General features: G+C 38.5%; 1 protein-coding gene across 8 annotated transcripts in view; it reads right to left on the bottom strand.

The window, feature by feature from the left end:
- Nucleotides 1-27,464, bottom strand: part of IQSEC1 (IQ motif and Sec7 domain ArfGEF 1) — a 329,122-nt gene that overhangs the window by 23,351 nt on the left and 278,307 nt on the right. For all 8 annotated transcript variants that reach the window (XM_085302413.1, XM_085302414.1, XM_085302407.1 and 5 more), the window contains 5 exons: nucleotides 24,971-26,235; nucleotides 8,728-8,889; nucleotides 6,188-6,310; nucleotides 5,249-5,415; nucleotides 1,488-1,627 (listed from right to left, as the gene is read on the bottom strand). In XM_085302413.1, coding sequence (XP_085158539.1) covers nucleotides 1,488-1,627; nucleotides 5,249-5,415; nucleotides 6,188-6,310; nucleotides 8,728-8,889; nucleotides 24,971-26,235 — 1,857 coding nt within the window. The remainder of the gene's footprint in view (nucleotides 1-1,487; nucleotides 1,628-5,248; nucleotides 5,416-6,187; nucleotides 6,311-8,727; nucleotides 8,890-24,970; nucleotides 26,236-27,464) is intronic.

The following is a 27,464-nucleotide window of genomic DNA, read 5'->3' as shown; positions in this document are numbered from 1 at the left end:
GGGCATTTTTTTTTCCTAATCCCATTTTATTTACAAGGCCAAGATTAATCTCAGGCTTTGGATTGCCACATGTCTGAATAAAACAGGCAGGAAGAAAAAATAATCTCCCACAGGAACCTACTAATAAAGCTAAACCTCCAAACACTTATAGGAAATAATTTTCAGATGAAAACATAAGTGACTGTCAACTTCAGAATATTTTTCCTGTCTCCTGAAAAAATATGGAAAACTTTTATTAGTTTAAGAAATTCTGCTTTTTCTCTCCTTTGCTTCTTTTAGGAGATCCCCTCAATATTTCATTACTGGAAAACTGAAACAAATCCAGTGTTTTTTTTGGTGGTCTTCTGTCTATCCTYCCACAGCTGAGAATCCATAGGGAGAACCCAAGATTCCTGATCAAATTTGTAATTTTTTTTTGTTTTTAAATCAGTCCCTACGACAGAAAAAAACCAAGCACTGCTAAAAAAAAAAACTGATGGAAATCTTGAGAATAGGCAAGTCTGTCTTCCTTTAGCTTTGCTGTGAGCTGCCTCTATGACTACAAATAGGTAGATTTTCAGAAAGTGACTCTATGAAGCTGAGTTCAGGAAAGCTGAGTATCCACTGTTACTCCTACCATTAGATACTACTGTTAGCATGTATAATGTTGGTCTTAATGTCTCTGTGCTTTAGTCACTCAGCTCCTAGAACACAGGTAAAAACACTGTTCCTTCCTTTTCTCTCTCATTTCCCAACAGATGCTTTGGTGATCAATGTTTATAGCCAAGTATTTAAAGATGTTTCCCACAACAAAATGAGAGGTATCTTTGGAAAATAAATATCCAAGTTACAGAGAAGGTGAAAGTAAGGAAGAAAATTTAAGTGAGCTGCTCAAGTCTAAAAAAGCATTCAAAATCAGCATTAGAATTGCTGGGACTTGATTTCCAGGTAAGTTCTTGAACAAAATGATACACACTGTAGTTAACCAGTCTCCTCTCTTTTAAACCTTGGTTCAACAGTGCTAGCTGCAAGGCTGTGAGAGACTGATAGGAATAAGAGTTTTTATTACTCTTTTAAGTTATAGGGCCACAATTGACAGCACAAAAGTTGAAATATGATCCTCTAAAGCATCACTGTACACCAACACACTTCAATTCTCTGGAAACAAACATGAGAGATGCCTAAAATACAGGCATTTCAGAGCCTAATTTCAGAACTGTAAAGCTTCACAGGGAGAAAGTGTTGGAAAAACTAGTTTTTAAAAAATTTAAGACTCAGGATTGCATCACTCATGAATACCAGACTGCATCAATAGATTCATCTGCACTGAGAATGCTCCAAAATTAAAAACAACTCCATGGTAAATTATTATTTTAACACCGTTTCCACTTTCTGCCATTTATCAGCCAATTTATGCTTCTAAGCAATACATTTTGGCATTGTTCTATGCTGTACATCGTCCTACAGCTCTTTATTACCTAGTAGCTGACAGGGCAAAGTAAACTTACTGGTTTCTTTCCTACTATGAGTTTTTCAACCTTCTGGACTTGCGATACATGATCCTCGTTTGTCTTCAGCTCCCGCTTGCGGATTCGCTCGTAAATCCCAATCAGCATTTCTCGCGGGATATCTTCACCATCATCCACGCCTGCAGAAGCCAACAGTTTTTATTATCAGTCTGGCTTTCGATGATCCAACTAACAAACCCTAGCATCTCGCCGCAGTGGAGGCTTCTCAGCAAGGACAAGATAAGAACAGAGCAATCTTTGTTTACTCTGCTAACAGCAAAGCAAATGCTGCCCAGGACTGCTGATGTGCCTGCTTACGCTGCTGTTTTTGAGCTGCAAGTACTCTGCAAGCTAAGCTCCCCTTACCCAAGCGGCAGAAGTTATGTTACTCAGTACCAGAGCACTGATTTGTGGCCACACACTTAACTACTCTCACACTTTGCCACTCAGGTATTGACTGGAATTACCAGCTTAGGTTTGTTTTTTCATTTTTGTTTCACAACTCTAATCTAAAGCTAACCTACAAAAAGGGTAACTTCCCACATAATTCTTTTTAAACATTTTCTCTGTTTTGGTGTCAAAGCTCAAAGGAGTTAAAAAACTCTTAAACAGTAAAATCTCCCCCTGACCTCAGAGCAGTACAGCACAGGGAGGCAACAGCACACTTGCTCCATTTTGTCCCCTTAATACTCTGCTCATAAAATCATTTCTAGAAGAGAACCCTATAGATACTTTGATAAAATTAATTTAACCAATTCCTCCTGTATGATTTCAAAAATAACTAGTCTACTTTGAAAAAACACTTCCACAAAATAGTCCAGTTACAATGTTAATTTTTAGTTCTTTGTGATTTTTAATCAGCATAGAAGTAGCCTAACATGTGCCAGAGAGGCTTGATCCTGAATTTTTTAACAGCAGTGGAAGGAAGTCTAATTTTCCTTCAGTAAGCGACTTAAAGTCAGATTTCCTGGAGGCAAGGAGATGCATCTTTATTTTGCAATAGGTTTTAGAGCAACAATATCTCTCTCTCTCTCTGTCTCTCTCATACTCAGGAGCCGAAATATGATCTTCTGTCACCCAAAACACTGCTCATGCAAAAAGTACTGTGATAAAATGTGGCTTCTTTGCAACTAAAAAACACCAAATCAGCCTTCACACACCAGCACAAGTGTGACAAACCACTCTTTGAGATCTAGTCATTTAAAGTTAGAGACAAGGTAGTTTGTTAGAAAAATCCCTATAATAATAGGGAGTTGTTGGCATTCAGGCTGGAGTTCAGAGAGAATATGACTGCAATATTACCATAAGAGAAAAATATCAGGCCATTTTTTTAAACTCTTTGTGGATTTAAAGATAAAATCTCAAGACTAACTTAAATTTTGCTAAGCTAAAACTTCTACTAAGAACAGATCACTCACTGATATCTTACCCAGATTTAAGGAAATAAGACCATCAAATAGAAATTTCATTTTCAAGATCTGAAATTCCCAAACAACATAACTATCTGCTTTCACTGGCACTAAAATGAAATTATCATATGCACACATGAATGTAAACTGCCACACAYCTGAGATGGGACAACAGGCTTTTACATATTAAGCAACTCCATTCCATCTTTCTGCCATTAGGCTCACTTTTGGCTTAATGCTCTGAGCTGAACTTTAGCTTTGCTGTGAGCTGCCTYTATGACTACAAATAGGTAGATTTTCAGAAAGTGACTCTATGAAGCTGAATTCAGGAAAGCTGAGTATCCACTGTTACTCCTACCATTAGATACTACTGTTAGCATGTATAATGTTGGTCTTAATGTCTCTGTGCCTTAGCCACTCAGCTCCTAGAACACAGGTAAAAACTCTGTTCCTTCCTTTTCTCTCTCATTTCCCAACAGATGCTTTGGTGATCAATGTTTATAGCCAAGTATTTAAAGATGTTTCCCACAACAAAATGAGAGGTATCTTAGCTTCTTATCACCAAGAAGATAGCTATTAAACAATACATTAATACGTGGTGCTGCCTGCAATAGTGGGCCTATTCTGCTACCATGCTGGTACATGCAGTGTTACCAAAAGAAGAAACACCATGCACTAAGCTGCGCTTGTCCTTGTGTCTAAAAGCAGGGGGAGGAGGAGAAGAGGATGGCAATAACTGAGCAGGCAATTTTCCTGGCCTTTGCACACACACACGAAAATGGAACTATAATAAAAGCTGCTTTTTCCCCTATGGGCACAGACTACCTTAAAGGAAAAGAGGGATGGGGTAAGTGACTTTGGCCTCATTTTTCTTCTCCAGTGTCTGAGAATTCTTCTGTGATAAGAGGTAAACGTTGTCTGATGCATTCGTCCTTGAACGCCCAGGAACAGCAGGAGGTATTTTATTTGCTCATGTCTTTCTCCTCAGCTCTACAGTGACTATTTTCTGTTAGGTGAAGTTGAACACTGGCTGAGTTGGTATGTCACAAAAATGTGTTCTTTTCCCCCAAAAGAACCATTAGAGAAAGATCTGAGATACAGATTTGAAGAAAAGGTTGGGCAATTTAACTACAGTTTTAGGCATGCCATGGCAAACGGCTTCTTGATCAGAGGATATACCAACCAAGATACCAGAGCAAAATTTATTTACTGAATCCGCAGTACCTTTCAGGAGGGTTTCAGAGTTAGGGTTTTTTTTTTTTTTTTTTTTTTTTTTTTTTTTTTTTTTTTTCAGGGAATCTAAATCTTTTTTTTTTTTCCAAAGGTCTTCATCACAGTACAGTGATTTCTGTTTCTCAATATACATACAGCTTTAGCGAGTGAAGTTTTTCTATGACAAAACCTTGCATACAAGATTCTAGCAAAGTCACTGATCTGCACCTCTGAGAACATGGAAAGCTGTTACGGTTACTTAGGTTCCCAGGTCAGTAACTCTCTAACAAAAACAAGATGACAAAAGCTCACCAGTCCCCTCTACATGTCTGCTTAAAAAAAATAAAAGATTTATGCTTTTGAAACTAAAGTGGGGAAGAAGTGTTCTTTTAGAATAAAATTCTTGAAAATATTTGAGAATATTGAAAATATTTACTTGTGTGATTTTTTTCAGGCTAGAGATCTGATATCCTTCTTAATGCATTGATTGCTAAGAAAAAACGAAAAACTATCAACTATGAATACAGTACCTCTATGAGAACTCATTAGTAAGCTTATGCTGCAGTGTACTGATGTAGTCTACTCTAGAAATCACGTTCCTTCTCTGATAAAAAATCTGCAACATGAAGTGACTCTGATTTTATATACAGAAAGATATATACATTTGTAAACACACACGCTCACATGTTCTTGGTAGAGTAACTTTATTGTAATAGAATTTTTCACCTTCATTCGTGTGCATAAAAGTTGCTGTCTTTATGAGTTGCCCTTTGACTTTGTGAAGGTTGTCAGTTTGGCAAATTTCAATTGTAGCTAAGAAATTGAGGTACTGAAGAGTTCTGAATACAAAGTAACGGTCACTTTTCAAGCTACATTGTAAGAACTGGGAATAAAAGGACCTGACAACAGAGCCTCTCCAGAAGGACAAGAAAAAAAAACAAAAAGTACGATATGCTTAATTCTGTTTTCATTTTTCCAGAAATAACAACCAAAGCCTGCAAAAATTACAGTGGTTTTAAAAGCCAAATGAAATCACAGTCTCGCTCCCCATATTTGTCTTCCCCAGAAAATACACAACGTCCCTCCAATGACAGTTACAGAAAAAAGCTTTCATGAGTGTCACATTTAATATTTGCTTACCTCTTAGATTCTTGACAAAATCTTCTAGCTTCATTTTGCGTTCTGGTTTCACATTTGGGCTGTACATATCTGTGTTTAACAGTATAATTGCAAAAGCTAGAATGAAGATGGTATCGGGATTTCTAAATTGTCTCACAACACCTGGATTGCAGATACAGTATCGTTGGCTGTAAAAAGCAAAGGCAGGTAGGACTGTCATCAGAGCTATGAACTACTATCCTACTACCATCAAGTGAATCAACGGCTACAATGCAAAGGTTGAAGAAGCTGTAATTTGCATTCCATACATAAATTTAGTTTTCCACTCATGTAGTTTTGTAAGCCAATTCTAGAAAACAAAATCCTTCCATATTCTGTTATATGCAAAATTTCACTTAGAACAGATCCTGAGCTATCGTAACTTCAGGATTTCATTTTTAATCAGTATTATCTACTGACACCAGGTAAGAACACAGTATTGATTTTAGATTGGTGCTGCAAGCTGATTTAAATCTCCTGCCCTGTAACTTGTGTTAGCATTAATAAGTTAATGCTCTTTATTTCACCACTGTTGTTTAATGAACAGCTTAATGAAAGGTTGACACAATATATACACAAACAGTTCTGTATTTTCATGTATATCAACTATTTTATGTAAATATATTCTATTAAGAGACATTCAAAAAATTTTTTCCCCATTAATGCCAGAAAGAACTTCTAATTGAGAAACCACACTACGTTAATATGAACAACATACATGAACAGCACTAGCAAACAGAACTTCCTATTGTCTATTTAGCAGAAGTAGTACTGGCGACGTGCTGTACTTAAAACTGCATGTCACTCACAAGGACAGTGCAAATAAACAGGGATGTAACGTAGAACTACTCAACTTCCCCAGTTTGACAGTTAGACAATAGCAAGTTTCTGGTGACTGAATAAATTATTTCAGCATCATACCTAAAAGCTTCAATGAGCCGTTCTACTTTCTGGGCCTCTCCTTGAACACGAATATGAGCCTGAAATTTCCTGAGTGCTTCATCCAGTTCCATTGTTGAGAAGTCCATCTCATCCACAACACAGCTAGGATAAAAACATATTGCCATTGGGTCTTTTCATTTCTAACAATAAGCTATTAAGGAGATTCTGAGATAAAAAAAGCCTTCAGTTCTCCTCCCCTTGCAGCAACATATCAATTCATGGAATTTTTAGAAACACACAGCAGCAATTGCAATAACTGCAGACAATCCATGAAGCAAGGACTGCAAAAAACAGACAAATGAAAAAGCATACATGAAAGCAGGCCCGTATTTATTTTTCAACAGCAGAGCTGCTGGAATTACAAATGTCTGAGCCATGAGACGTGCCACTGCCATGAATAATTACTGGTTTTGTGCTTTCAATTACTACTCAGTGCTTGTAACAGTAATAAATAAAGCATTTAGTCTACTTGAAATACCAATGCGCAAACAGCCTGCAGCAACCAGAATAACCAGCACCAAATGGCTTTGGGTCTAGGAATGTTCTCACACGTCAAGGAAAAAAAATTATTCTTGTTTTGGGACTCTATTATTGTAATTCTCATCTCCTTATCATTGCCATGTTCTTCAGTTAACATTCATTGAGAAAGAACTATTTTCTTGCTCTGTGATGACAAACAATAAACAGGAACCAGTCTAACATAATGAACGATGGGAACTATGTCATTCTAAAACTTTATTTTAAAGACTACTTTAAAATCAGAAGCTTACAAATTTCCTTTCTTTTAAACTTGGCTTTTAGTTTTTAAATAACCAGGCTTGAATCACTGCAAGTAACAACACTGCAATGCAGAAACCACTGAAAGAAAGCACAATCCAGTTTTAAAAGCTTTTTCTTAAATATATAGCCATACAATGATAAATAAGAGTAGTTCTAGCCTCCTCTAGTAACATTGCAGCTACCATAAATTAATTCTGAAGAAATTTATTCACTTCACTTTGTATTTTTTTCCTTTTATGTAAGTGCAAGTAAAAAGCAAGCGTGGCATTTCTCATGCTGTTTTCAATCCACACCTAAAAACAGTCAGCTCTGCAATAAGTTCGCACTCTTCCTGCCTATTTTAAGTTCTCTAACACTCTCAAAAACTCTTTCCTCCTTCAGAAGGTGCAAAAGCACACGTGCAGACAAGCTGGAGTCAAACTGAAAACTGAAGTAATTAGTGCAAATAAAGACCTCCACAAACACGCCAGCTAGCAAATCGCCTATATGAGCTACAGAGACAGTAGATACACTGCCATGCTTAATGTTCTTAACTGGAACAAATAGTTTTCTCTAAATATTTTAAAATAGTAAACAAAATTTTTCTAGTGGGTATATAATGACCAAATTTGGRAACACAAGTTACTTTGGGTGGATCTATATAGCAAATGAAACGAAAGTAGTAAGGGAAGGCACACTAATTTTGCTAATGGGGGTCATAATTACAAAGAAAACACGATTAAATAGACTTCAGCCACTGCAGGAGATTCAGCATATGTATGTACCCTGGATAAATCTACCCACRCTGAATGACCACATCTGTGCTATTACAGCTACGTCTCTCAGGCAAAAAAAAAGAGTAAGAGGCAGCTGGGCTTCACCACTTCTACCCGGGCAGATAATTGGAAGCTCTTCCTGAGACCTATCCCCTACTTACCATTTTTCCACAAAACTTGGGCAAGAATAGTCTAACACACCATTTGGTAAGTCAACTACAACTGCCTTAATTGTACCATTTTCCTGAACTCTTACAGAGTATTGTGTAGTGGAAAGAACTGAAATGAGGAAGTCCTGAAAAGAACCAGTGGTTTAAAGGAACATCCTCTTAAAATAAAGCAGCTTCCTTTTCCAGTCTACTTTTTACGTAAAGTTTAAAAATGTATGACCAAACTGCTGGAAGTCTAATTTGCTACTTTGAATTTCTATTTTTTAGAACAGTCTATCTAATCTTTTGGAAAAAGAACAGTTTGCATAGGTCTTGTCAACWGATGCCTCTACACATTGAAATCCCTTCTTATCTAACATCTGAGCCACTTAATAAATGGTTCTGAAATGGTAATAATTAGTTTTGTGCTCTGTTACTGATGAAGCCTTATGCTGCATATAATATTATTTTGTTTCATTCAGTGAATTATTACAGAGCTTGTGGAAGGAAAAAGGCTTCTAACAGACATACTCTACCCCAGTGAAATTAAAACATAAATTTAGAATAAATTTACATGACTGCAGAGAATATAAGTCTTTATAAGTATCCTGCTGAACCAGTATCAGGGAAATAGTAACTCAGGAGGAAAGTGAAGAAATAAATATAGGTTTAYGCGTGTTTTCTTTGTTAACCTGTGTTTTTCCCTTCCTTTAGAAAAATATTATGTTACAAGTTATGAACAAAATATTCAGAGAACATTACCAACATTAGCTTGATGAAACATCTTACCTGAATATTAAAATATGCTTGCCTCCTCCCCCCGTACAATACTCACTCTAACACATCCCGGTTGAACTGTTTTTGCCGATTTCCCAAAAATTCTCCAATCATCTGTCTGCTGAGACCTTTCCTTTGCAGGAGAAAGTGGGCAACACCAACCGGAGTGTCTGGCACAAAACCTCGCTCAATTAGGTACTGGACTCCTTTTTCAGGTTTTCTGAGGAGAAATGAAAATGTAACACCATTTATTTCTTCCACTGGACCTGAAGACATCTGTTTTTTCCTTGAGACTTTACAATGATTTTGCAAATCCCATTTGACTGACTTAAAGGCTGAGCTAGTATAGTTTTAAAATCAATATAACCATACCGTAGAGCATACTGTTCTCTTTTAACAGCATATCAGCTTTGTACCAGATCTTCATGTGTTTTTACACATTTCCCTGCCCCATAACCCTTCCGAAGAGAGGCTTTGTATGTGAGCAGCTTAAGGCATGAAAGTCAGAACACTTGGCAGTGCAGAAGCCAGGGCCCCCAAGAGCCACCAAAGGCCCCTGTGGCTGGAAGAGATGTACCTTGCACAAACACACTCCCCCCAAAACTGCAAACCCAAACCAGAAACATCACCTCCACCTCACCCCTGTGCTCAAAACCTAAACTTACTGAACAAGGAAGTATTTAAAGTGGCATAACTTGAGWGTTGAGATACAGAAAACAAGAGAAGAAACCTTGAAGTAAGTCATGTGAAAAGAAGCAATTACATAGGGGAGCTCCCATCTTAGTCTTTTTTTCTTGTCCCTTACCCCCACCCTCAGCCCCAGATTTAGCACCTCAGAGAAGCACCTTCCTATTTGCTGGGGTATTTACATCCCTTCATACATCCCCTCCAGATTTAGCTGTAATCATTTAAAAATCTCTCTTAAAAACAAAACAAACAAACAAACAAAAAACCCAGCTATTTTAAGCAGTGTACATTTGGGGTGGGAGGGCGAGTGAGGTTTTTGGCAATAAAATCTACTGTTTAAAATCGCAAATGCTGCTTATATTTTAAAATGACACAAAAATCATCTCACAGCATGTGTTGCGCACTGTGTTTTCGAACTGTGTGACACAACAGATATCCAAAATTTCTTTTAACACTATTTAAGGAATATCTTTACAGAGCCAGTAATTTCATCACCATCTTTATTTTGTAAGAGACTATACTACAGAGTCCACCCTCAAAAGCGAATGGTTTGTACCATGCTGGATGAGCTAAAAGAAATTTTCTTTCTTTAGGCAAGCAAAATCAATTGCAAAGGACAAGGGGACCTTACTATTTTTATACAAGTTTGATCATGTAACCATAACCCTTCCTCTGTATTTTCTGAATTGAAAATAACATTGCTAAATACCTCACCATTCAGTTCTTACACTCTTTTATGTTACACTACTACACTCTTAACACCCTATTAAGTGTTAGATAGATCAGAGAAATTTATGCAAATTAATGGAGTTCTCAAATCTCAATCTCTTATTAGGCTTTGTAGCTCTTTTCATCTGAAATAGAAAGTAACTTTGTGTGTGTCATTTTAAGTACAACCTTGCAAAATGAYCTCCTCCTTACTCTAAAACTACCTTCATTCTTAACAGTATTAAGTGCTATATTCAAATGATTTTTCATTTGGATTTCAGATTTTTTCATATTTCTAAATTTAAATTGATACCATCAAACAAAAACAGGATTACTTTTCCCCTCCTTGTTAGTAAATTAAATTTGCCCATACAATTCTTAGTGATGCAAACCTAAGAATTTCCATCAAGACAGAAAATACAGACCAGTATCAAAAAGCTCAACTTGATCCAAAGATCACCCTTACCTGAAATAGAGAATGCTGAATCATTATTTATTATACTGCACCACAGCTTTAATTCTTACCTATTCCATTCCAAAAGCCTGAACATTTGACATCATCATAAAGGGCCACAGGACTTATTTGGGGCCAGTTCCTGCGGAGTTGTATCATTTTACACAACTCAGAGGGTCTGATTTTTCACAAGACACTCCGCTTCTGGTTCTGCAGTATGAAATCYCTTTAGTCAAATTAGCTTCATATGAGACTAGGTAAGTCTCCAAAACAGACTTAAGAATCCATTTAGCTACTGGAAGCCAAAGACTCTTTTTCCTTCTATTCTTCTTCATGCTTAAATGAAACAGCATTAGGTTATGCAGTCTAGGATCATTTGGAAGTAGCCCTATTTGTTGGAGAAGTTGTAATAGCAAAGAAATACCTGAAAACACTAAACTGTAATAACATGAAAGCAATACTTCAAACTCTAAACTGTAAGAATGAAGACCACCATTTCCTTACCTGGTAAATCAAACTGTGGTTGCAGTACCATTAACTTCATCAAAGCAACAAACCAGCAGAGAAGCTAMTCAAGTTAACTTCATTTCTTATTAATTCCTGGCCTTATCTAATGAATTTGCCAAATAAAAGCTCAGAAAACTAGCATCCTACTATTTTGAAATCTATTCACCAAAAACYAACTCTGAACACTAAACCCAGAAAATAAAACTGACCTCTACTAAAGAGCCTTTGCTAAAAATACCGAACCCAAGAAATAAAGGGTTTATCTAGCAAATTCCCACTACCTCTTGAGATGAGAACAGAAACTTCCTTTAATATTACTTGCATCTTTCTTCGGAGGTTCTGACAGTCACTGTTAAAACGGGGATGAAGGACTTCTGAGAACAAGCAATTGCAGGATAATTGTTCTTAATGACAGAGTCTGAGGCTTCTGGTGGTCTTCAGGCACCTCTCCCCCAGTAATGATAGCCTACAGGGTAGTACCAGCTGAAGGACAGCTAAAGGGAAAGCAGCCAGAAGAAGCTGGTACCAGTTTGAAGTTGTTAGGGTTTCACTGGTTCAGCAAGTCACAGCCTACAAGTTTTTCATTTTCCTGTTACCAAAACAAATACTATCTGCTTCTCAGGAGAATTCTGAAGATTTTGAAGGTTACACAAGGATTTTCACAAATGAAGGTTCTGTGACTACAGCTAGGTATTAGGTATTAAAGGAAGAGAAAATTTCTTATCCAGTGAGTATCTTTTTAGCTTCCCATTTTGTTCATTAATGCTCATTTTGGTCTCTGTTTTGGAAGTCCCTAATTTGCCAATGAAATTATCTTCACACTTGTAGTTTTGATGACCTGAAACTTCAGTCATTCAATATTTTAAACCAGAAATTTATATGTAATATGAACTGACTTTTTTTCAAATAGCTTCTTGGGACAACAGTCTCCTTGCATCTGCTTGCAAGCTGGGAAGATTCAGGGGATTTTATTGCTGTTTTGGGCTCTCCTCAGCCCTCCACAGATTGGCATTAYCTTATGCAACAGGAGAAGTATTTAACAGAGCCATGTGAGCTTATAAGAGCATCCTGAATTGCTGAGCTTCTAATTGAATTTTACTTAAAACATCAAGTTAACAACAGTTTAAGAGAAAAACACATATAAGGATGCCCTCTCCCTCTCCTGTAGTCTAAGAAATACTTTCCGTCTTTGGGATTTCAGAGTAACCGATGAACTAAGCAACTCCATGGAAATTTAAGTCACCTTCCTTCCCTCAACAACTGTACATCTCAAATATTGGTAAATATGAAAAAGTTGCCTCCTAGATGTTCTGAGAGAGCAAATAGATTGTGGTGTTGGCTACCAGAAAATCACCTGTTCCTTCTCAATGAAAGGCAAAAAATACCACGTAGCTGACAGATCTGGTTTCTAGGAGGGCGGGTTTTAAAAGACAAAAGACAAGTGGGGGTTCTGGTGCTGGCAAAAGCAGCTGTTTTTAGTTGGACACATTTTCTTTTTTATCGAACCTTAATTTTCCCAAAGATGGGTAGGATCGGGTGAGGGGACATGACAAGAGTCTTGACATGAAAGGGATGACAGGAGGATAGAGGTTACCCCCCCTTCCACCTACTCAGCTGGGAGAGTAGGCTGTTTTGTACCTACAACTTAGTCTCTTGTGATCAGGCAAATTCCCTCTGACGGCTTGTTAATTACACCTACAATAACGCGAACACCAGCTGTCTACAAAAAGCAACAGTGGAACCTGCATAAGCAGAATACTCTGATTCACATTCTAATTAGCTAATATTAAAATACTCTCTCTAAAGATAGCATCTTGCATATCTGATAATATGCACATTTACAGGACTTCTCATATTTACAGGATTGCTACAATGCACTCACTTCCAAAACAAAGCTAAAAATATCTATCTCAAAAAAAAAGTATTGAAAAGTATCTACTGAAAGGAAGAAGGAAAAAAACCCCAAATCAACAGACATAAAAAGAAGTGGAAAAGATTTAAACAAGAGATTTTTCAGATGTTGCAAAAGAGCCAAGGAAATGACCTGAAACTGATTTAAAAGGACCTTTAGGATGGCTTAAAGCAACATTTAGGTGAAAAACACATAGGTGAAGAAAGTCACCCAAACTTCAAAATAACTGATTGAAACAGCACATTTTAATAAGCATACTTCTTAGATTGTACTGTTCATATCCAATTAAAAGTTTGTTTTAATGTCTTTCTGAGATCCTGCAGCAATTTTTAAAAACTGAAAGCTTTATAAGGAAGTAGATTACAGGAACAAAGACTGCAACAGAATTACACACAAAGACAATAATTAAAAAAAAAAAAAAAAAGAAAAAAGAAAGAAAGCGGTCTTCAAGCCCCAAGAAAACAGTAAATTCCTGCACATTATTTGTTTCCTTTACTTCCTAAAATTGTTTACACAGAGGTATCTAGAAAATTCAAAAAGTGTAATACTATCTAGAAGGAAGTAGCTTATTTATTTGGCAAGTTCTGCATGCATTCTGCATGTATAAATTCAGTGGAAGGTCATATAATGTGCTGACATTTGTGTAGGTCTCAACAGAGCAGCTGTTTGTTAGGGGAGCTTTCACAGCTTGTGAAGCTGACAAAAGAGTTGTGACTTTTTTGGAGGGGGGGAGGTAAGCAAATTGAATCTTGATAAGCCACAAAAAAGTCAGTATATTTAGGACTTCTGCTAATGAAACTGATGTTCTAGGCTCTTCTAAAAAATGAACTCTCCTTTGGAAAGTACAAGAAATGGGAGAGAAGAACAGAACAATAAACAGGGAACACCAAAGTCTGTACATTCCCAAKAGAAATGTCACGTATTTACAAAAGGGAAAAAAGAAGGTTTTTTAGTGGACTAAAACCCACAAGTATCTTTATAAAGCAAAAATCACATTCCTAATGTGCTTATTGCCATGAATGAATCAGTAAGGAGTGAAGCGATCCTAACCTCTGTAACGCTGAGTGCACCAGCATTTGTTTTACCTGGTTTGAGGAACCTGCGGCAATCTCATGATACCAGGTATTTCACTGATTTAAACCACAGGGGAATTTGGTCCACAAGTCATCAATCCACTAAGACAATCACCAACCAGTGGTTGCAGAAAATCTTATTTGCCAGTGATTAAAAAAAAAAAGTCCTAGAGTTCCACGAATTACTAAACATTGACTCTCAAAAGCATGCAACTCCAGTCACCAGCTGGGCATTTCTTCTGCTTGAATTCTGTTTTCAGAGGTGCTCTTGACATCAGCCAGTGTTTGTGAAACACTAGTGTAGAGCAGGGCATGGGAAGACGCAAGGTAGGCAAGAAAGGCAGAGTCAGGAGCAGACACGCACGCAGGTACAGGTGTCGCCAAAAACACGGCATGCATAGACAGATGCCATACCCTGCCGCTGTTGGACATAAAGTAATACCAGATTCTAAGTTAGGCACATGTGGGCTAACATGGCTTTCTGTTATCTGAATATTCAAACTGCATTTTTTTTTAAATTGTAGGAATTTTTGGCCAAAATATTGTRATGAAATTTGAAAAGTAAATTTGGCAGCTGGTAATGAAGAGATCAGCAGAAACCTAGCATTTACAGGTATCTGCCTGACTTAACGGTAAGGCCTGTCTTACTGCAAAAGAAATTAAACTGTAGTTTGGTCAGCACTTCAATGTCAGTGCCTGCACTCGCTGCTCTGTTCTCTCATTMCCATTGCTGATTTAGGACTTCCTGACAAGTTGAACTACAAGAAAAACTGGCTTGGGTTGTTTTCTTATTTGTTGGGAGTGTTTTTGTGTTTGTTTTGTTTTTTTAAATCCAGGCAAGCTCCCCAGGTAGCTGTGCCATCAGCTGCACCACTGCAGCCATGGTGTGGCTGAGACACCTACCCCTGCAATGGCCAAGAGCGAGAACAGCCTGCACCACCTCCCAAAGCAACGCACTGCCAAACCACGCGGCAAAGGCGGGCAAACCTTCCCCGCTGCTGACTTCCTAAACACGTGAAGCTTACACACGTCCAAAACCACACTAAATCTTTGTGTTTCCTTTTAGATGTTCAAACAACAGAGCTGTAAAAYGGCAGCATTAATAAACGAGCGAGCACAGAAAGCAGCTTGCCCAAATCCACTTTTCCAACATCCAGCAATGCCAAAAGTAGCTGTGGAGGCAAAATACGGTTTTATTCACACAGTGTAAATAACCACAAACATCCTTTTCTTAGTCATTTGAGTCAGTGGGGATAAAGCTAGCCTGACTCAAAATCAGGAATGTGGTGAAGCATTTAGGAAGAAATTCAATACTCCTGAATGGCCTATGTATGTTTTTTGGTTTCTCCTCTACATTTAGGCACGCACACACACACCACTCAAAGGACTTAAGTGGAGAGAACCTGAAAACAAGCAGACCAGAGCTACAGAGCGTGCTTAGAGGCTGTCTCACTGCAAACAGAAATGGTTCATAAACACGCTGCTGCGTGGGAAATCTTTTCAGGTTGGGGGTGGAGAAACCAACRCAGCTACAACACCAGCCCTCTCCACAGAAAAACAGATCTCTCCAATTGTGGTGTTAGAGACTCCATTCTGAAAATATTTACAGTTCTCACAAAACAAAGCATTAGTTTGACATTGAAATYTAGTAAAATCTTGCATCAGGGACACCTTTTTAATAGAAAGAATCTAAGATTTCTCTTAGTATGATTCAAAAAGTCAAAGKTTTTTTTTTTGTTTWTTTAAAATAAATATTCAAGGTGGCAATAAGATGACCTGAATATTCTCCTGTCTTGGCAAGGAGCTAAATTTAGTTTCCATGGTTGTACTTTACTTTTGCTGAACACCCTACTGTGGCAGCAAAGAAGCCATGGAAATTGCTAAGCCTATTCTAAACCTTCTGTGAAAGAAGAAAAAAAATCCACAGCCTTAAAATTAAAAGGCTACCCAAACTGGTGCCAAAACAGCTTGTCCAAGTACATTCAACAACACAGCAAGGCAAGAAGAGGACTGAAAAAGTAGAAAAACTGGCTGGARAATCTGTTCTGTGTCTTCCTAATGTTACATAAACTATTGTACTGAAGAGAAAGAAGTAGGCATGAACTGGCATCTTCTGGTAACTAAACTGAGACCCATGGTCAGGAAAATAAGCAAGTAAATTGCRTATTTCTCATAGCTTCTCCGCATCTCCTGGATTCAGGGAGACAGTTGTCAGTATTTGGGCAGGATATCCACAGTTTATTGTGAAAGGTTTCTCCCCACTAAGTTATTAAATATTAATCTTCTTAGGAACTTGCCTACACTCATGCAAGACAAACAGAACACCATAAAAGATGCCACGGCTTACTTTCAATTGCAGTAAATTATCTAGTGTAGTATCTGTTTAGTTAAAGTTCATTTATATCTCTTCACTYGAAATATATCTACTAGGAAGCAATCTCAGTGCCCAGCGTTATTCCGTATTATTTCACGTGAGAGGGAGATAAAGAGAAGAACCTCTGCAGGCATTTTTTYCCCCAGAAAATTGGATAAACCATCTACCTAAACAGTTCTACCATTACTTTCCATGTGATCAAGTAGTTTCTTTAYGTTAGATGATAAAGTGCTACAAAATCATATATAAAATAATACGACTGCTACAGAAAGCCTGTTCAGGCTTGTCTGAAAAGTTATGATCTGATTCAGATTTGATTACAAAATTGTTTGGAGTGTAGCCTGTAGTTATAGGSTCCAAGCAGATTATGACAGGGTTATTCCAATAAAAGGAGAAATAGTTTAAAACTACTCCAGAAATACGATTCTTCTGTAAGAGAAGCATCAGGCTCGAGGACCAAAGCAGACAGTGCATTCAGGAGGCTCAAAAGGCATACTCCAAGCAACTGCAAGGCAGTAGCTGTACATGTCCGGGCTAGCAAAAACAACTCCAGTCCTCACACTGTAGCGATTCTTGTGGCTCTTTATTTTCCTCCCTTGGTGGTGGACAGATGGAGCTATTTTGCCTCCTCTTSCCTCCTTACAAGAAGGAAGGAAGGATTTTACTGAAATAAGTGGACCAACACACTCTTCTTGGATTTTCTCACCTGCTCTGATCCCATTGCTACTCTGCATTTTTCGAACAGTAGAAAAAAGTTTGTAATGTGCAGCAGAACTAAACACACTTCACTTGGAGAAAAGAGCACACAGCAAAGCTGCAAACTCTCTTCAGAAGCATTTGCTTTCAAATTTACCCAGCTGTAGTCAGAAATGAGAAACTAAGATGACTACATCCTTAAAATTGAGAAACAGTTCCTCTACTGTCCCTGCCCAAATGTCTCTCTCCACACCCTCACCCTGAGTTACACACAATAGAAACATTTTAGCTTTGGTTTCTGAAACTGCTGACTGCAAATCTGAAAATACTGACAATCATGTTTAAAGGGGATCCAAAATTGTCAATGCAAAATGTTGAAGGTTTTCACATTTTTCATCTATAGATCCACCAAACGGCAGTTCAGTAGACAGCTGGTTATTATTAAACAGGAGATAAGAGGTGGTGCTGTCTTCCCTTTTCCTTAAACCTGCTCCCAAAGGTCTCTACGCAGCCTTCCTAACTCACTATTCACGCTGCTCTCAGCATGCCTGCAAAGGCAGCTGGCCACATTTTTCACTCTCAAGATCTGGTCACTTGAGATTTGAAGGGAGAAGAAAACGAATTAAAATTCCGGCTAGAAGAGCCACATGAGCTGCTCCGCCGCCCAAGCCCACCGGCCCGTGCAGGCGGTTACCCGCTGCGGCGCAGCTCTGCCCTGCGCCGGCGGGCGGGCGCTGCCAGACGCGGCGCGCTGCCGCGCAGCCCCGCACGCCGCAGCGTGCCCTCAACGCCCACGGGCGGGCGGAGCTGCTGAGGGCAGACGAGGCAACGCCGCTCGCGCCGCCGCAGGGACGCTCGCGCACAGCTCGTGCTGCCTGCACACCGCCGTTCAAAGGCTGGGGTTGTCTGCAACGCTTGGTCAGGCTCACACTCCCTTCTAATGACCACAAGGGGAATACTTATGCCCATACCTGAAACCAGCACCTAAATCTAGCACTGGCTGAATTCTCACAGTTACACGTCAGCTGTTTTTTGGGCAAGACACTATGGATGCTAACCAAAGCATTCATTTTAGAAAAACGTGGGGAAAGAAAGGAAAGGGTCATCAGGGAGAAAAACATAAACATGTACAGAACAAAATCTACAGCTTTTTTTCTCTGGGTGTTCTCACACTTGCAGCTAAACATTTTTAGAAATAATGAGAGTCATACTACAAACATTCTTCTCTTCTTACTTAACCCCTCTGCATGTTAGAGGACAAACTACATGGAGTGCTTTGATTTTAATTTTCRTTGGAACTGTCTGTGGCTGAATAACCTGCAGTCCAGATGTTGTAACAACAGCAAAGTCCCCTTCAGGATACGCTGAATATTTCAGGGCTAGCAAACAGCTCCCCGTTACAAAATCCTGAACAAGTCTCCTGTCTTTCCTTCCCTTTTCTTCTTCTGTAGAATCCTCCCCCAAAAAATAACACAAGAAATATGATTTGCAAAGATAGCAGAGGTCAACTGACAACACAAAAGAACTGAGAAGTRTTCAAAGCTAAAGAAAACAGTTTGATTTACACCTTCTGCCTCCCACCTGATACACTCTTACAAAGTCTAAGACCATCAGAAATTTTTTACAATAAGCTTTCAACTTAAAATTCTAGGGAGGGCAGTCTAAAAATACGTATTTTCAGATCARATATTACAATGCTGAATGGATAACACAAGAGCTGACAAAAAGCTAACACTGAAAGCATGCTCAGCATCTTAATCAAGTAAAATTTCTGAGGCATATAATACATGTAAATGGAAAAACATCAGACTAGTAGGCTTATTACAGTATTTAAGCTAGTAGCTATTTGCAAAACAATTTTCTAAATATGATATGGAAACAATTTTTTTTAACATCATATGGCCACTTTTTATTTTCAAATGGAGAACAGTTTCACAGAACTTTCTGAAYGTAACCTTCAATCTATATCTACAAATAAATGACGGAAACTATATACATCTATCAAACAGTTAAAGGTCTATGGAAAAGCTGATGAYAAACATTTCACAAATATTACATTCTGATCTGTCAAATTTTCAGCAAGAATTTATCCAGGAGTTGTAATTCACAATATCCTATTTGGTATAATCCCATCTGCACTTAGCAAAAGACAAATTCCTCTTCTATCTGCTTAGTAAAATAAAGAAACAGTTAATATTCCAGCAACTCTAGGCATGTTTTTATCAGTCTGTACTTGGAAATAATATCCAAGTCATACCACTAAAGATTTTTAAACTTTAAATAAAATCACCTCCCTCATGCAAAAAATGAAGATGGTAAGGCTTTCAAGGCTTGGAGGTYAAAATACGATGCATCATTGCATAGCACAAATACATACTCAAACCTTTCTAGCCCTGTCAAGAAATCCTTTGAGAGAACGATGGAAGAGTGGGAATTCTGATAATAGCCTTTTTTTAAGGAAGCTACAGAAAACTCCTTAAAACAGATAAGCTGTAATGGACAGGASACAGACAGGGAACTGTTTTCCACATGTCACTACCTTTTCCAGAAATAAAAGAGGACAAAAAAGGGGARGACATCTGGGAAACTTAAGTGTTGTTTTAACTGTAAAAATATTTATAGCCTAGCCTCTGTTCTAGTACCGTGCTACAGAGTTACACTCATTTACCTCTAAGACGCAACATTAGACTGTAAAACCTTCAAAATACCACACAAAAACCCCTTCTTCAAAAGAATTATGCAAGGGCATAACAAAAAGCAGAACGGTACAAGAAAGGTGGTACATTGGCCATATTTCACAGTCTGTTTTCATGGGCAATGTCAGAAACTTGCAAGGGCAAGAACCCAAGTAAGACTGGCTAAAATAGAAAAAAATTAAAACACCATACGAATACTGACAGATGAGAGGACACTTCCAGTGCCTTCCAATGTCTTRTATCCCAAGGGAGATACCACATACGATCCCAGGCCCTGCTAGATTAACAAATGAATCTGAGAAACACAAACTTTTATCTCCTGTATCGTGTAACTCCRGGTGCAGTTGCTACATAACACTCCAGGGTTGCCCAAGTTGTGCTGAGAACGCTTTATTAATGAAGAATGGGGGTACGTACGTATGGCCCACTGCCGAATAACCACTCTGGTCTACGCCGTCCGACCGGGGGCGTCACGCTTCAGTCCGAGGAGACAGGAATTGGGGACAGCACTGCTAACAAACGCTACCCAACTACTCACGCATCTCACAGCCACAAATAACTGGAAGGGCGCCAGACTTGCTGCCACCATACAGGAGCAAGAGGGGAAAGGGATCTGGCAATACAGCTCTTCTTACATGTGCAAAGCACAGCACAGAATTAGGACGTGCTGCTACCGACAGCAAATTTGACCCAAAGGCAGGAYGTGTTTCTTCAGACTGTCAAGATTAAACCATCCAGTCCTATTTAACCTACTGGAACTATCAGCGCACCAGTAGCAGAACAGACCCAGAATATCCTACCATATTGGGCTGCAGTAACTGGTAAACCCATTTTTTTTCCAGACTGCAGTCAAAACAAACATGAGAACAAAATCACAGGCCACCATCCCCCCCCCCTTTTTTTAGCAGCGGTCAAAAACCCTCTTGAAACCTTGTTTATAAGCAAACCAGTCTCAAAGGCTGGATTTGCGTACGCAGGGTTGGGATCCTGCAAAATAAACTCTTCTAGGTAGTGTTTTCCTCCTGCTTGCAAGGAAAGAATGGGTTCTACAGTCATTTCTCCCAGACCACATCCCTTTCGGAGTATGCTGAAGAGAATGCCTAATGCAACACAGCTGGCCTCACCAGGCTTCCCTGGGAGCTCCCGTACTTCKGGCACGTACCTGCAGCCCTCCCCTTACGAACACAGTGAATGTACACACAACCTGCCAGCCTACTGGCAGCGGATGTTCACTATCGCCATTCAAAACCTGAGTACGTACGGGAGCTGCTGTAATTTCTTCTGCAGAAATTGTTCTGTTTTGGTGACAGTGGAGGTTCTGCTGGAGCAGATACCACAGAACATCTTTWAAAAAAATACATTTTTACAATCAACACTAAGTTGATTGTAAAATCAATACATTTTTACAATCAATCCCAAGTTGACTGCCAAGTTAGTTTGAAACAAATTCTATGATCAAGTGGTAGAACTGATTAAAAATGGTATCCACTTTATCTAGAGTTTTCTTCTTTGCTGTCCTGTATTATCCACTCTCCAATGATGTTTGCGCTACAAATATTTTGTTATGTTACTAATGCTTTGTTTTTCTAATATAAAGATGGCAATTAGGTGAACCAGCCATGCTAGAACCAGCCATGCTTAACTTTTCTTCCATCCATTACCAGCTATTCTACTAAAGGACCTCTAGTCAGAAAAGTGCACTTTGGCTTTTGAAAATTATTATTGTGAAAGAAAAGTCAGAAAAATCAGGAAGCACCTCCTGAAATTTCAACAGTGGTAAGGGATAGTGACTTGCCATGTGTTTTAAAACCCTACTCTTTCAACACTCCTAGTGAACTAAGCAAAAATATTTTCTCTACATGTTTTCTCTGAAGTCAAACATTTACTTTCTTCAGTTCTAAATTTTTTGTATTTCAACCAAGTTTCATACACCAGAAAGAAATGAAATGGTTATTTGTTAATTAAGGCTTYGAATTCCTAATTTGTGAGAAAGATTTCAAAGATACAATAATATTTACATGAACCTCTTGTAAAAGACAGCTTTAAAATGTCCTCTGCTATATACAAACTTTTAGAAAAATCTTCACTTCTCAAAACAGGTAGCTCGCAAAGCTGCTGCTTTTCAGTTCTGTGCAGAGTCCTTCCACACGGGTGGAGCGCACAYCCTCTCAGGAACCCACTGCGGAGAGCCGTACTCCTCCCTCAATCTACCATCACAAATGTATCACGGAGACATCCCAGTGATTTTGCTGCACTGGAGAGTAGATTTAAAAAGTATCCCATCGCACTGTGGGCGTACACCTGGCCACACGATGGGAAGTGCAAGCAGTCTGCAACACAGCACAGAACGCAGAAGCACCGTTCTCATACAAGATGCTGGGCAGCTGCACTTTGGCCACATCATGGCGGAGACCGAGAAGATGGGACTGATTTGGAAACCATCCATTTTACCTTCAGGCCAGCCTGGCACATGTGTAACAATGAACTTCAGGTTAGACTAGCTTCCTTTTCGTTGTCTTACATGCGAAATAGCAGACTTCAAAGGAACTAGCATCTTGGTGTGACTTACTTTTCAAGAAACGTTTAGACACAAACTATGACATTTCTCATATGCTGAGAATGATGGGCTAATTTATATTTTTCGCATACTGCACAGAAATTAATTGAAATTAAAACAACTTTGCAGAAAAGGTTCTTCATATTGAAGAAACCACCACCTGTAAATCCCTTMATGTGCCCCAAAACAATCTCTGTCTCTAGTTACCTCAAAAATGCAATTTAATCCCACTTATATACTCTCACATTCTCCTTCTGCACTTTAAGACTAAAGCTTTGGAAGTTTTCCCAGCTACCTTTTTGAAAGAGTACAGATATACACTCTGTCAGATTCTGCAACAGTTTAATACCTGACACAGCAAAGGGGGAAATATGGCTATTAATGAAATATCACAGTCTCTGTGGATCTGAAGAGCCACAACTAAAAGCAAAATACGTGGGCTAATGGAGGACTGTCTGAGCTCTCACCAGAATCAGAGCGACTCAGCAGAAGGTATTGAGAATCTTCAGTTCTATATCAACACCGAAGACAAAACAGGCTGAGGGGACTGAAAAACACAGCAGAAGATCATGTACGGAGCTGCTGCCTGGAGCTCTGTGCAGCGATATGTTTTAGAATTCACTGCTCAAACTACAAGAAGTCATCTCCCACCTATTTAAAAGCTATAACAATATATATATATATATATTTAAAAGTCTGTTCTCCAGCATTCAAGTCAATGCAGCAAGATATCTTAGATGTATTTCAAAGAGCAGTTCCCTCTGTTCTATTTTTGATGTTTATTTTTCACACACAGCCTTCTACTGATATGACTGGGAAGCATCTGACAATTTCCAATGCTCATTCATCTCTGCATGTTGCTTGAGCACTTTTTCCATTCACCCTTTTTCCTCCACCTTCTGCAATTTACTCAAAAGACTGTATTATCAACCCTCAAGTTCACTGATCAYAGACTGCTTAAGTCTTAATTACTACACAAATAATGAGCAAACACTAAGTATTTTAAACACCAGCCAGACAGTACCAGCCCCTTCTCCCTCCACCAAAGGATGTCAGAGTTTTCAAATATCCTAAAAAAGCAAACCACCACACCTTCCTGCCTAGTCTATTTCATGAGCACAAGAGTTTGCAAAGATCCTTTGACTTACAATTGGTTAAAGACTCCTAAAAAGGCCTACTAACTTCTTTTACAAAGATTTAAAAATAAACTTGAAAGCTTTTTTACATCCTAACTTGCCTGATGCATGCTTAGCATTGTAATGCATAATCTCACGTTAAGGCAACAAAAGAATTATTGTATTATGTCCAAAGTTACAACATACTTATTACATGAAGAACCACTGACCTATTAATTCAAACAAAACAAATCACAGAACTGTTAGCTAAAAAGAAGGGCTGAACTTCAGCTGTAGAAAATTGTGAGGCAAGGTCTATGGCAACACACTATGAAATATCTCCTAGCTTTTCAGAAACAGTTTTCATAGATTCTTAAATAGTCTGCAGAGAATTTTAAAAACTTCTACAAACAACACTGCGAGCTGCCAACTCTATTTTGAAGAAAAATATTAAATGGATGTTGTCACTTGCCACCTCTCATCCGAGTGTTCTGAGCAGCTTTATAAGCACTAGTGCCAGAGCAGGTCTGAGGAGGCAGTTAGATGACGCCTGTGCTAGAGGCAGGGACGCCGGCCGGTCAGGCTTCTGAGAATTCCAGTGCCAAGCACCGACCCATCCTTACTTTACGATTATGATATTTCAGATGAAACGTGTGCAACTCCAGTAATGCGAATACACAATTTCAGAAGTGTATTGTTTGCTACCCTCTGTCATAATATTCATGGTTTTCTACAGCCATGCAGTAATGCCAAAAGTATTTCAATAAAATATAAAGCAGCTCAAGAAAGTTACTTTATAGAAATTTTAAACTCCATAAATGGGAAAATTAATAGACCTGGATAGAAACACATATTCTTTGACAATACCGTATTTAAAATTTTTGGCATAGTATATTTGGTGCACTGTTTTTTAGTATCCAAGTTTTGATGAAATCTACTGAACAAATTTCAGGTTCTGCTTAAGTTAAACAGGAAAAGTCATCTCATATTGCTTGTTATTTTTAATGCCCATACAACAAGCTTTCCACACCTACGTGACTAGGGCAGGAAAAAATGTTGAATCTATTCTATTGAATCTACAAACACCAAAAATAGGTCAGAACGAAAGAAAAAATTTTCAACAAGAAAGGATCCGATCCTTTTAAATAGTTTACTATAATACAAAGTTGCTTTTTTCCCCTCTGAAGCAGATTAACTGTGAAGATATCTACTTTAGTTGCAAGTCCCTCTAACATGAACGGTCACCACCAGCAGGCAAAGAAGTTGTTCGACCTAATGGCCCATTGCCATGTTTGTCTATTCTGATCTTCAAGAAAGTTCTTTTCTTTTTTTTAAGTGTTACTTTTTTAAACATCTCCCACATCTCCACTAAAAGAACRCACTTTTTTTTTTCTTTCTTTCTTTTACAGAAAAGCCAATGTCAGGCCACAGTCTTACTTACCTGACACAAGTTAAACATTCTTTGTCCAGTGGCTGCAATTCTACCAAACACAAGGAGAAGGAGGAAACACTGTACACTTACTTGTTAAAAAGGTTCAGTCCAATTCTATAATGGCGTTTCCTGATAACATCATTACTGAAAGCAGGGGAATCCCAGCTGTTACGAGTTTCTTTGTGGTACGTTTGTTTGCTCAAGGTTTGTTCCCTTAGGCTGTCTCTAGAAGAAGATTCTGAGCTGCAATTTATTGTATCATTAGAGTTGGAAGTGCTGTTGATGCTGTCATTATCTCCATCTGAATAATCAGACTCCGATTTGCTTTGCCTGTTTGCTGTGCCATTAATAGCCAAATGACTATCTATAGGCCTAGGCCTGTGTCTTGCCTCCTGTTCCTCTCGGGATATAATCTTGGCAGGAATACTATGAGGAATGTGTTTCGGGCTTCCTTGTTGACTAGTGATTCCTCGATCATACGCATTTTGCCTCTTTAATGAACCTCTCTCTGAGCGATCACTCAAGTCCACTGAACTGTCACTGGGTGGCTCGATAGTTAGCAATGGCAGATGATCCATTCTCATCCTCTGTTCCTGACATTCCAGTGAAGGGGTGCTCCTGCAGCTTGTATCAGTGTCTATTTTATCATCTTTGTGGGTCATGGACCAGTACTCTTGAGAAGAGTTCACTGATCGGAGCCTCAAATCAGATTCTGTGCTGGGGGGTCTGTCCACTGACTGGGAAAGGGGGAGGGGTGGGGATAACTCTTCCTCATCAATATATAATGTAACATCACTATATGATGCTGTCATCTCATCAAGCTTCCTGTGATCCACATTATGGACTGCTGGTTTAGTTTGAGTACAACTTTCTCTTTCTATTTCACGACTTCTGACTTGATCTGGAGTCTGGACTTCATCAGAATGAAGACTCCGGCAATTTAGTGCATCATCAATGGACTCTGCAAGAGATTTCACCTGCCTGGAAAAAGCATCCTCCAGTTCTGTTATAGCGTCTGCAAAATCAGTAGATGCTGCTGGAGACTTCATTGTGGCTGACTCTCCAAGGTCACCACACTCAGATTGTACCAGGGATCCTAGCTTTGACCCATCATTTGTAACAGAAACTTGTTTTCCTTCAAAATAAGAGCTGTGGACTTTCTCAGGTCCTTCAAAGGAAAACTGCATTCTCATATTGGAGAGTACAATGCGTCTTGACATGCGATTTTCAGACATAGAACTTCTAAGACGTTCAAAATTTTTGTTCATCTGATACTGGCGAAAAGCTGTTTGTATAGTACGAGCAGCATGTCTAGTTATGAGACGGCCTCCATATTTCCGTTCTAGCATTTCCACCTATAAAAAAGAAGAAATACAATTGCTTTGTAACTCGATAGATTATAACACGGCAAATATCTTCAAAATGCAAAAAAAGATTTTAAGATAATTTTCAAGAACTTTTCATGTTTTTATTTTTGTAATTACATTCAACATTACTAGTATATCCAATTAATAAAATGAATATGCAAAATAAATAACAGTATAAATGCTATAAATTTAACCTAGAGAAAATTACATGTCAATAACTTTGGAATACTACTACTAAGTAGATTTTTTCAAACATTTCCTTCCAAAATACGAAGGATATCACTTATCTGAAATCGCTGAACCAGATGAATACCTAGTTTTAGTTCCTAAATACCCACGACAAATCAGTATGTGTAGTAYGACCCATACAAAATGCCAGTTCTCTGGCAGCTTTTTTGCTTATACACATGCAACTTTCATAACACTTAAATAACTCAAATGCCATTTCTCTACTCTCCCAAATCCAGGTAACTTTTTCCATCAGTCACTATGTTTCAGTTACATGCACACACACCTCGTACTTGAAGGACCTCTCTAACCAACTGTTAAGTTCAGATATTAATGCACAGAGGGCTTTTTTCCCCATTCTGCAGTTACATGCTACTAAAAATATTCTCTAACCCATTGGGTCTACCATTTGGGCGCAGTTGCAGAAGGTTTTTTTCTTCAGTGCTGCCGCAAGGCTCAGTAGCTCCCATTCCTCTTCCACATTAAAAATGATCTTTTGGGCTGGGTTGTTTTTAAATTTGAATCACTGATCTTCTTTTGTATCCAGTTGCATAAACTCTTATGCACAGTTACTGACATAACCGAGGAAGCTAGCTGCTCAGAACAGGACTACTGCTAAAGAAATGCCCCTCTGACTGTATCTTGAAACTTAGTCCAACCAAATGCAAAAACCTATGACAGATCTCTGAGCTTGAAATCTGTAATTCTCTGAATAATTTTATAAGCTGTCTTTAACACGTCATTTAGTCTTTCGTCCTAAAGTGGGGGTTATACTACATGTTGCCTGAAGACGAAATGACRTAACTTGTATGGCATTCTCATTATTAAAAGAAAAGAGCAGAGAAGAGAAGAAACAATTAAGAACTATCACAACCCTGCCACTTCTGTCATACATCTGCTACCACTTCTATCAGTAGTATACATTAGGTCACATGTGGGTAATGCATTGTAAGAGATTATTCTGCTGGACTAATCTCAAAACAAACTAT

This window comes from Rhea americana, unplaced genomic scaffold (assembly GCF_003343005.1).
Source record: "Rhea americana isolate MKP2758 unplaced genomic scaffold, rheAme1 scaffold_19, whole genome shotgun sequence".
Taxonomy (NCBI): Eukaryota; Metazoa; Chordata; class Aves; order Rheiformes; family Rheidae; genus Rhea; species Rhea americana.
Note: the sequence above shows the minus strand (reverse complement) of the source record. Positions and strands in the feature narration are given on the sequence as shown.